Here is an 11,995-nt window from a genome sequence, read left to right as displayed (position 1 = left end):
GGGTAGAGTTGCTTAAATAAATAAATAAACTTAAAAAGGTAAATGGTTCTTTAGTACAATAACTAATTGAATTCATTATCCTAAAACTAATTTTGTTATTTAAAAGAAATGAAAATTGTTTTTTCAATTATAGGATAATGTTAAGCATAAAGACTATATTGACCATCAGAAGGATAAGGTTGCTTTAACTCTGGCTCGTCTAGCCCGCCATGTTGAAGTGGAGAAACAGCAGAAGGAAGAGAAGAATAGAGCATTCAGGGTATGTGGCTATTTTAATTGGTGTTTTACCATATCATGGAATTGTTTATAATAAAACTATAACAAATTTGTCATCAAAAAATATATAATTGAATCCAAGTTCAGCATGGATTCTAGAGCGCTCATCTTTAGTACTTCATGATAGCTTTTTATATCTCTGTCTTTAGTTTGTTAGATTCTGATCATATATGTATACAGGAGAAAAAATAGAATTGAGTGGACTTTATTTTGGGGAATTAAAAATCATGGGATTTCTTTATAGCAGGTGAACAATTACGGGTTTCTGGTTTCTATATCACAAGAGTAAAAAAGAGTTTATTGGTGCTTTTGTAGACATAAGCTGTTATAAAAGGTTATCTTCTACTAAATAAAATCAGACCACTTTCTCAAACTTCAGCCTGCCCCTTCAGATTAAATCTGTTACTAAAAGGAAGAAATTTGAATCAGGTTTGTAGAAGAGCTATGTGGAAAATAAGTTTAATTTAGAATTTCTAATGATACAAATCTTTTTATTTCTTCACTTGCTATAGAAGGCTCCAGATGAATTACTTAAAGAATCTCTCAGTACTGGGACACCTGGCTGGCTCAGTCAGTGGAGCATGTGACTCTTGACCTGGGTGGTCTTGAGTTTGAGCCCCTCATTGAGGGTAGAGTTTACATTAAAAAATTTTTTTTAATAAAATAAAAATAAAAAAAGATGGGGCGCCTGGGTGGCACAGCGGTTAAGCGTCTGCCTTCGGCTCAGGGTGTGATCCCGTCGTTATGGGATCGAGCCCCACATCAGGCTCCTCTGCTATGAGCCTGCTTCTTCCTCTCCCACTCCCCCTGCTTGTGTTCCCTCTCTCGATGGCTGTCTCTATCTCTGTTGAATAAATAAATAAAATCTTTAAAAAAAATAAAAATAAATAAAAATAAAAATAAAAAAAGAATTCCTCAATACTGATGGATGTTTATTAGGAGTAGAAAGTTGACAAGTTGGGTAAATAAAGCTTTATCCTAGAAGTTTAAAAATGGAAATTGAGGGGTGCCTGACTGGCTCGGTCAGTAGGACATGCCACTGTTGATCTTAAGGTCCTGAGTTCAAGCCCCATATTGGGTGTAAAGCTTACTTGAAAAAAAAAAATGGAAATTGAAATCATGGCTCTGCCAGTACCTGTTTGGACTTCAGCAGGTTACTTAGCTTTTATAGACTTGGGGCTTTAATCTGTAAAGGGGCAGAGTTGGAGATGATCTTCCAAGTTAAGCAGTATGATTTTTTTAATTTTAGCATCTGTGTTTTGATTCCTTCTCCATTGGCTATCATAGAGGAATTTATATATTTCTGTAGCCTCCATTTTAGTATCTCCTAATCTGGTATAGAATAAATTAATATTCTTTACATTTAGAAGTATATTTGTTTGGGGACTTTATAATGTAATACCAATTATAGTATTCTAGTTATGTATTTAAAATGCTTAATGCGAAAAATCAATTAATTAATTAAAATGTTCAGTGCATAGAGATATAAAAAACAGGATTATTTCTTTCCTGGCGGAAATACTATTCAATTTTAAGGAAGATTCTTTCCGAGAACTGTTAAGTGTATTGTTTATGGGGGAAATTTCTTTGAGGGAGGGACGATTTGCAGGCTGTCCTTGTCCACAGATTTCCTGAATGATGCTAGCTTCTTTTTCTAGGCAGTGTTCCCACATAGTTAATAAAGCGTCTGTAATGAGTTCAGAATCTTACAGGCACTATGGTAACCGGGGCTTTTCTCAAGGGTGGTTTCAGCTTCCACCCATGTAAGTGTTCATTCGTTCTATTAAAGACTTTACCTCAGGATTCAGAAAGTTTTTTGAAATTCTGAAATTCTTGTTTAACCAATTATAAAGAATAAATTTATATCTAGATTTCATTCTTTTCTAAGGGGAAAACCAGTTAACACATATCTTAGTTCATTGCTTGCTGTCTGTTCATGATTTTTTAAAATTTGGTTTCCTGAATGGGTAACTTGTTTTTTAAAACTAGATGACAGAAAAGAAAAACAAAACAAACTACCCAGAAAGGAAGATATTGAAACTGAAATAAAAATGATTGTTGAGGAATTCTAGTAGCCGATAACTCTGACTAAAACTAGATAGTAGTAGAAAATATCTTCCAACTATTTTTAGGCCTTTATGAATTATTTGATGTATTACTATTAAGGTGAATTTTTTATCTTTTGTGACGGAGTGGTTTTAATGAAAGAAAGAAAATTCATTAAAATCTTCAGCGGATATGGGGCACCTGGCTGGCTCAGTCAGTAGAGCGTGCGACTCTTGATCTCAGGGTCATGAGTTCAAGCCCCATGTTGGGTACAGAGCCTACTTAAAATTAAAACAAACAAACAACCACAAAAACCCTCTTCGGTGGATAAATCACTTTCAGAGATAATGTTGTGTTGACTAGTTGACCAGCTACCAGCTTTGCTTATTGATACTCCAGGAGTTAAGATGACTTGCAAGAAGGGATATAACCCTCAAGTTTGTGGAAGAAGCTTTGTAACAAAGGAAAAGGGTGGCTAATTTGGGGATGACTTCAGCCAATAAATGTTTTTGAGCATTGACTATGTATGGCCATAGAGTTCAAATTCTTTTGTAAAAAATGCCAGAGAACATTTTTAAAAACCTGTTTATTTTAAATTTTTGGCAGTTCTTTAAAATAAGTAGGCTATTAGCTGGCATTTAGTAGTATTTGACCTTAATTATATTAAAGAGTTTTTATTGTGATAGATTTTGTAAGGAACTTTGATAAGTGGTTTAACTTTGTACATTACAAAATGTCTTTAGAGTCTACCAGAGGCTTGTCATATTGCTTTCTTTGGATAAACCAGCTTTGTTCTCAAACATGTTATTTGGAATACTACTATAGGATGTGCTTTGAAAAAAAAAATATTTGATGATTTGTTGCGATACTGCATATTACATGCACATTAACACTTCAAGGCTTTGGAAGTCCTGCACTAAAGGAACTGCTTAAATTTTGTATTAAAACCCTTGTTTATATATTTAATTTGGTTATAGAGAATTTTTTTAATGTGTATAATGCTTCACGTTTTTGAGAATTAGTATTCTGTGGCTGTACTTTGAACAATGTCGTGTAGAAGATTTATTTCAGATTGAAATCTTGAATCTCCTGTTCCCCTCCTTACCATTTCTGATAGAAGACCGTGTTGCATTGCTAACTAGGCCATTCATTATTTTGGCCTGTATCTTGCAAATCTAGCATTTGTGACTGTGATTTCGTTTTAAGAACAAAACCTTGTTGAGATGCAATATGGTGTATTGGTTAAGTACATGGATTCTAGAGAGTCTAAATCCTGGCATTGTTATTTACATTAGGCAATTTATTTGACCCTTCTGTACCTCAGTTTTCCCATCCTAAAATGAAGACAATAATGGTACCTTTTTCACAGAGTTATTGTGAAAATGGACTCTAAAATGCTTTTAGAATCATGTCTGGCATGTGGTAAGTGGTTAATAAGTATTAAGTGTTAGATATAGCATGGTTAGAGATTATGCAAATAGATTTATAAATAATATATAGAAGGACTTAGAGATTTCAGCAGTCTAAAGCATAAGTCTAGTTTCATGGTTGGCACTGGCCTACTGCCTATTTTGGTAAATAAAATTTTATTGGAATATAGCAGTGCCCATTTGTTTACATGTTATCTGTGGCAGCTTTCATACAGAGTTGAGTAGTTGCAGTAGAGTTGAGCTGCAAAACCTAAAATATTTACTATCTGGCCCTTTATGAAAAAAGTTTGCCAACCCTAGGTCTAGATGGTGATAAATGCTTTATACTGGCACATGCTAAGTACTAATGAAATCTGCTCTTGTTAATACTGTTCACTGAACAAATATTTAATAGGCTTTTGTATACTTCAGACTGTATGTGGAAACTTTGAAAAGAATGTGTAAAAGTTTAAAAATGAAAATAATCATTCATATTTCCATTCCCAGAGATAGTCATTGACATTTTATATATTTTCAGCCTTTGCTCCCCCTCTGCAGATACAGTTACATATAGCTTGAAATTAATCTTTATTTATATTTGGCCTCATTTGTTTAATACTATTTGGTGACCTACTTGATGTAAAAAATATATTTCTGCTTCATTGAAAGTTTGGTTAATGTTTCTAATTGACTTTCATGAATGTATATACCATAATTAAACGGGACCCTGTTGTTGGAGATGTAGGTTATAGTGAACTTTGTGCAAATACAGATGACATTAGGATCAAGATTTCAGAGCATGAGCCTTTGTTTTGACTTATCTATTTGTGGTAGATATCTAGATGTGGAGTTACAGGGATAAAGGATAATCAGTATTTTCTGATCACTGATGTGTTAAAATCCTTTTCTCAAGGACACCAGGTTAGTAATCATAGGTTAATTGATTTTCTTCTTAATACCTTCAGGAAAAAGTCGATTTTCAGCATGCTCATGGGTTACAAGAATTGGAATTTATTCGAGGACATTCTGATACAGAAGCAGCAAGACTGTGTGTGGACCAGTGGCTAAAAATGCCAGGTACTCTTTAGAGATGAGTGTGGAACACTGAGGTTACTGAGCTTCCCTAAAGCCTTAAGGGGTTATATCTGTACTATTCAGTTGCTAATAAGTATATAAAGTATTGAAATTTAGTTTCAGTGATACTTAATAATGGCCTACTTTATCAGTTGTCTTCCAACATTGACAAAAGTATATTTTGAATGTAATAGGTCATCCTTGACCTCATTAAAGATTGCTCATTTATTTACTCCTTTATTTCATGGTTATTACATGAAATAGTGCATGTGTCTATGGGAGGGGTTTTAATAGGTTATTTGAGGTCAGGAAAACTTCTCTAATGAAATGCATTTTAAGCTGAGATCTAAAGGGTTAGTGTTTACTTATTCATTCATCAGTATAGAGTGTGTAGATATTTCATAAGGGCATGTCCACGTGGGAGGTGTCTAAAGTATTGGGTAGCTTTTTCACTAACTGCAGACCTGAGATCTCTGAAAGAGTCACTGTGGAACATTTTACCCCCACCAGATAATTTGGTGGATTTTTTTTTTTTTTTTTTTTTTTTTTTTGGTGGAATTTTTAAGAGCCAGTAGGACACTCCCATCATGGCAACTTCTCTAGCTTGTCTTGTAGAAGAAACACTGAGCGTTTGAAAGGCTTGGGATATCCACAGAAACCTTAGCTGTGGATTTAATCCAGCAGAACATTTAATTGCAGAAAATAATTAGAAATATCTGTGCATATATCTTGTTGTTCTAAAGCTAGTTTTCAGGGGCTCCTGGATGGCTCAGTAGGTTAAATGTCTGACTCTTGATTTCGGTTCAGGTCGTGGTCGTGGGGTCCTGGGATCAAGCTCCGCATCAGGCTCCATGCTCAGTGGGAAGTCTACTTGAGGATTCTCTCTCCCTCTGCCCCTCCCCCCACTCCCATTTTCTCTTTCTCTCAAATGAATAAGTAAATCTTTAAAAATAAATAAAGTTTTCAGAGTTTTAAAGCAAATTACCACTGACAAGATAATTCCAAAGTTCTCTGACACAGTTTTACCCCTGTTATGTTGGATTAATAGGTTTGTATGTCTGTCTCTTCTATCAGACTACATACTCTGTGGGTACAGAGACCAAGGTTTATTAATCCTTTCTTGTGTGTCTAGGAAGAGTGCTCAGAGATACTCAATAAATGTTGTTTGAATATTACCCAAGGTAGGCTATAAACATTTGCGTACGACCACAGTAAAGAAGCCTAGAACTTGGGTTCCAAATGTGGCTGACATTCAACTAAACGAAAGAATTGTTTGGCATTCGAGACCTACTTTAGCAAAAGATACTTAGAAATTGTGGTAAATGGTTTTGCCTATTTGGGTGTTCTTGTTAAGGTTTATATTTTTAAAATAAAATCCCTCTTGAGATGCCTTCTCTTTTTGGTAGAAGTTAATGACTTAATTCAGCTGCATCAGAATCACCTGAGAGCTTTTAAATATATACCTGGGCCTGATCTTCAGAGATAATTCTAGGGTATCTATAGTTTTGGGAAGATTCCTAGGTAATGGTTTGTTTTTGTTTTTGTTTTTTTAAGATTATTTATTTGTCTGAGAGAGAGCACAAGCAGGGGGAGCAGCAGGCAGAGGGAGAAGCAGGCTCCCCACTGAGCAGGGAGCCCGATGTGGGACTTGATCCCATGACCCTTGTGATCATGACCTGAGCTGAAGGTAGACGCTTTACTGACTGAGCCACCCAGGCACCCCCTTAGGTAATTTTGATAGGAAAATGGAGTAGAACTATAAAGCTTTATGATCTCTAAGACCTTTTCTAAAAATAGTTTATCTCATGCGAATCTAACACCTTCAAACCCTGTCTAGACCCTTTAGGTCTGATCCCTGGCCCTCAGATTTGCAGAATATTTTAATTCACTGTAAGATGAATTCATGAGCATCTGTTTATGATTTGTCTGGTCAAGTTGGAACAAATGACTCATTTAGCTGTGTCTTTATGGTTTTATTTTTTTTTAAGATTTTATTTGAGAAAGAGGGAAAGAGCACAGAAGGAGAGGGAGACGGAGAAGCAGACTCCCGGCTGAGCAGAGAGCCCCCATGTAGGGCTCAATCCTAGGACTCTGAGAGCATGACCTGAGCCGAAGGCAGGTGCTTAACCAACTGAGCCACCCAGGCACCCCTGTCTTTATGATTCTTGAAAACTTGGTATTTTGTTTATCTTCAGGACACACCTGATTCATTGGTGGCTGATAAGCTTGAGCCTGGAGTTGAGGTCTTTAGTTATGCTCTTTTTAATGTGATTGTTTTATTTTTTTTGCTTGCCCCCCTACAACACCACTATAAAACTGAAGTTTAGGATCTATTGCTAGAACAGCTGCTTTAGCATTGGGCTATATTTGGTATGGTGCTATTCCATAAATTAACTTTAGAGAGTGCTGAGATATTTGAATAGGGTATAGCTGGGGAAACACAGATGAGTCATTGTTCTCTTTAATTATAAAAAGTGAGGTTCTACTTCTAAGTAGCATTAAGGGACTTGTTTAATCTATTCTAAAGTATCCGGCTATTGTAATTCAGCTCTTTGATTACAAGTACTTTATAATTACTCTACTGAAATTCATCTTTTATAGACCTTTATAGTTAGGCCAGTTTGCATACATTTGAATACTTAGTAACTTAAAAACAGTGCTCTCTGTACTATTTAAGGAAAAGAGCTATTTAAACTTCTGACTGAACCACCCAGGCATCCCATCCCATCACCTACTTAGAAAAAAAGAAAGGGGCTCCTGGCTGGCTCAGTAGGTAGAGCATGCAACTCTTTTTTTTTTTTTTTTTAGAGCATGCAACTCTTGATCTCTGGGTTGTGAGTTTGAGCCCCATGTAGGGTGTAGAGATTACTTTAAAACTAAAATCTTTCAGGGGCACCTGGGTGGCTCATTCAGTGAAGCGTCTGACTCTTGATTTCAGCTCAGGTCATGATCTCAGGGTCGCAAGATCAAGCCCTGCATCGGCTTCCACACTGGCCATGAAGTCTGCTTAAGATTCTGTCTCCCAGTCTCCCTCCAACCACTCGCTTCCCTTCCCGCTCCTGCCCCCACAGCTCACTGTAACGCTCCTCTCTCTCTCTCTCTCTCTCTCTCTCTCCCCCTCAAAAAAAAAAAAAAACTTAAAAAATGTTAACAGCTTTAGTTTACTTGTCCCCAAATACCCGTTTATTTTTAGGTGATTTTATAAGAAAGACAGTAAATATTTAATTATAATTAGGATCACCCAGTTGATGCTGTATCATAATTTTTATTTTTTTGTCATAATTTGATCACCAGTCCAAGTAGGAACGTAAGAATTTGTATTCCAATGATACAGGACTCAAAACAGGAACAATTAATTCTGGAACAAAAAGTTCATTCCGAAGAGGAGGCCAAATGCGGGTGTCTGGAAAACCAATTTTATGTCCCATAATGCACTGTAACAAGGAATTTGATAATGGGCACCTTCTCTTAGGACATTTGAAAAGGTGAGTATGATAAAGTAGTAGATGCTGAAGAGCGAGTGAGTTACAAAGTGATTGCATAAAATGAAAGCGTGATATACCTGTGCCATTGTGATCATAGCTTTATATTCCAAACTCAAATTGTTTTGTGCTTTTATGATATAGTTATTTTAAATTTACATTTCTTAGGTTTCCTACAACGCTTTAAGTCAGATTTTTTTCTAGTGATATTCTATCTTTCAAGGCATGTAGCCTTTAAGTATGTATTTATTCTTAATATGTCTCATACAATTCTGAACAGATTTTTACACTGATATGCAGTTGAATCAGTTTTAGAGAAATCCAGCCCATAAATACAAATTTCAAGAGGAGCAAAGCACTTAGAGATATTTGGTCTAGCCTAAAGAAAGCTAATATGGTATTACAAAACAAATGTTAAAGGCAAACCAAATGTAGCAAAATTCATAATAAATATTCAATTTATGAAACCCACCTTATTAATTTACTGAATTTTTGAATAGTAGAGCTTGAGAAAGTAAATATCAAGGGAAGGCAATATTAAAGGCATTAAACATTCTTACCTTCATAGTTTCTCCTTCTGATAGTTTAAAGATGGGAGTCGAGAGTTTGGGGGCTCTTAACCATGATCATTTCCAGGTATCTCACCCTACTTATGCATTAACCTATCTGTAAAGGCTTCTAGAAGGAGCGTCAGCATTCTACAAATAACTGGGTAGCATAGTGTATCTAAAATATTTTTAGAAGTCTTCAATTGTAAAATGGCACATACTTACTAAATGATTAAAATGAACATTAAAAGGATTAAAAGCCATTTTTAAGAAACAGGTGTGTGCCAGAAATCTTGACATGAGATTATTATTCCATTGGTTCGTTCACAGCTATTTGTGAATTTTGTGGTAAATAAGGCAAAAAAGATGATGGCTATATAATTTTCAAACTGGAATTTCACCATTTTATTTAAAATTGGGTACATTTTATTTATTTCATCCATTTTATTGGATCGTGGGTACTTTTATGAAAGCTTGAGCTAACTATTGATTACTCTTTGAAGGGATTATAAGGCATCAGGGAGCCATTTGATATTTCTTGAAGGTGAAGAACATTATTTGATATTTCAGTAGAAGAGTATAAATTTCTGAGTGTGTGTGTGTGTGTTTGTGTGTGTGTAAACAAATGAACAATGCTTAACAAATGAAGCAACATAGTGTGGTTCCTAAAATACGGACTTTTCTAACGTTACCTCTCTTTTGCTGAGTAGGTTCGATCACTCTCCATGTGATCCAACAATTACACTACATGGACCATTCATCAGTTCCTTTGCTTGTGTAGTATGTTACAAAAATTTTGTTACTCAACAGCAATATAGGGATCACCTTTTTGCTAAGGTAAGAAGAGCATGTCCTAAGTTAAGAATAGGTATTTTTTTTCTGGAGAACCATGGAATTTGATATAGGTGTTTTCTTGCTGCTTTTAATCACCTATAATCACCAATCACAATGATACACATAAGGATCAAAATAGTGATTGTTTATGGAGAATAAAATGATTTGGAACATTAAATTTTTGTGGGCAAGTAAACTCGATTACTGAAAGCCAGCTAAAGATTATCATAGAAACCCTTCCCTTGATGGAGCTGCTCTGCGGAGTTAACCTTGTTCGAGATGCTCATCATGAGAACTAGAACCTTGATCTTAAGTCCACTGCCTTTCACTGCCTGTTGAAATGTTGGAGCCATGTAGTAAATAATAATTCCTTTATTAATGGCAGTATTAAGAAATCTAGTATTTGAAAGGCTGTTTTATGTAATGCTCATTAAGCGTTAAATCTCAAGGGATACAAGTTGATTCATGGCATATACAAATCTGTATAATATACAGTTCTGTAATAACTGTTTACCATATTTGAAATTATGTATCTTTAATGACTTACTAACATTACAGAATGTTAATTGTATAATATGTTCACTGTGGAAAAGTGGGGGTTTTTTTAAGTTTTTATTTTAATCACTCGGTGCTCATTGTAACAAGTCCACTCTTTAATCCTCATCACCTATTTCACCCATCTCCATACCCACCTCCCCTCTGCTAACCATCAGTTTGTTCTCTATTGGTTCCGCACTCTTTTTTCCTGTGTTCATTTGTTTCTTAAATTCCACATATGAGTGAAATCATATAGTATTTGTCTTTCTCTGACTTATTTCGCTTAGCATTATACTCTGGCTCCATCCATGTCATTGCAGATGGCAAGATATCATCCTTTCTGATGGCTGAGTAATATTCCATTGTGTGTGTGTGTGTGTGTGTGTGTGTGTGTGTATAATATATATATGCACACCACATCTTCTTTATTCATCAATCAATGGATGCTTGGGCTCTTACAATAATGCTGCTATAAATATAGGGTGCAGTATCCCTTTGAATTAGTGTTTTTGTATTCTTTGGGTAAATACCCAGTAGTGTAGTACTAGGTCGTGGTGTAGTTCTATTTTTAACTTTTTGAGGACCCTCCATGCTGTTTTCCACAGTGGCTGCACCAGTTTGCATTTCTACCAGTAGTACACAAGGGTTCCTTTTTCCCCACATTCTCTCCAATACTTGTTTCTTTCGTTTTTTATTTTAGCCATTCTGACAGATGTAAGGTGATACCTCATTGTAGTTTTGATTTGCATTTCCCTGATGGATGAGTGATGTAGGGTATCTTTTCATGTGTCTGTTGGCCATCTGGATGTCTTCCTTGGAGAAATGTCTTTTCATGTTTTCTGCCCATTTTTTAATTGGATGATTTGTTTTTTAGCCACTGAGTTGTATAAGTTCTTTATATGTTTTGAATACTAACCCTTTATCAGATATGTCCTTTGCAAATATCTTCTCCCAATGTAGTAGGTTGCCTTTTAGTTTTGTTGATTGTTTCCTTCGCTGTGCAGAAACTTTATTTTGATGAAGTCCCACTAGTTTATTTCTGCTTTTATTTCCATTGCCTTAGGAGACACATCTAGAAAAATGTTGCTATGGCCAATGTCAGAGAGATTACTGCCTGTGCTCTCTTCAAGAATTTTTGTTTCAGGTCTCACATTTAGATCTTTAATCCACTTTGAATTTATTTGTGTATATGGTGAAAGAAAGTGGTCCAGTTTCATTCTTTTGCATGTAGCTATCCAGTTTTCCCAACACCATTTGTTGAAGAAACTGCCTTTTTCCCACTGGATATTCATTTCTCCTTTGTTGAAGGCCATATAATTGTGGGTTTATTTCTGGGTTTTCTATTCTATTCCATTGATCAATATGTCTGGTTTTATGCCAATACCATACTGTTTTGATTACTCCACCTTTGTAATATAACTTGGAGTCTGGAATTGTGATGCCTCCAGTTTTGTTTTTCAAGATTGCTTTGACTATTCAGAGTCATTTGTGGTTCCATACAAATTTTGGGATTGTTTTTTTCTAGTTCTGTGAGAAATGCTGTTGTTATTTTGATAGGAATTGCATTAAATTTGTAGATTCCTGTGGATAGTATAGATATTTTAATAATTTTTGTTCTTCCAGCCCATGAGCATGTAATGTCTTTTCATTTCTTTATATCATCTTGAATTTCTTTCATCAGTGTTTTATAGTTTTCAGAGTACAGTTCTTTCAACTCTTTGGTTAAGTTTATTCCTAGGCATTTTATTGGTTTTGGTGCAGTTGGTTCAATATTTGCAAAACAATCAAC

At 35.3% G+C, this 11,995-nt stretch overlaps 1 protein-coding gene across 5 annotated transcripts in view; it reads left to right on the top strand.

Moving 5' to 3' along the window:
- ZNF451 (zinc finger protein 451) overlaps window positions 1–11,995 on the top strand; it is an 85,458-nt gene that overhangs the window by 38,070 nt on the left and 35,393 nt on the right. For 3 of the 5 annotated variants that reach the window (XM_045802990.2, XM_087856980.1, XM_045802997.2), the window contains 4 exons: window positions 134–259; window positions 4,697–4,808; window positions 8,140–8,290; window positions 9,546–9,672. In XM_045802990.2, the coding sequence (XP_045658946.2) occupies window positions 134–259; window positions 4,697–4,808; window positions 8,140–8,290; window positions 9,546–9,672 (516 nt within the window). Of the gene's footprint in view, window positions 1–133; window positions 261–4,696; window positions 4,809–8,099; window positions 8,291–9,545; window positions 9,673–11,995 lie in introns of those variants that run through there. The other 2 variants (XM_045803006.2, XR_015722258.1) reach the window with 2 other exon arrangements.

Source organism: Ursus americanus, chromosome 29, assembly GCF_024610735.1.
Source record: "Ursus americanus isolate L20-20 chromosome 29, mUrsAme1.1.p, whole genome shotgun sequence".
NCBI classification, from domain to species: domain Eukaryota; kingdom Metazoa; phylum Chordata; class Mammalia; order Carnivora; family Ursidae; genus Ursus; species Ursus americanus.
The sequence above is the reverse complement of the archived record's forward strand: the minus strand, read 5'-3'. Positions and strand labels throughout refer to the sequence as shown.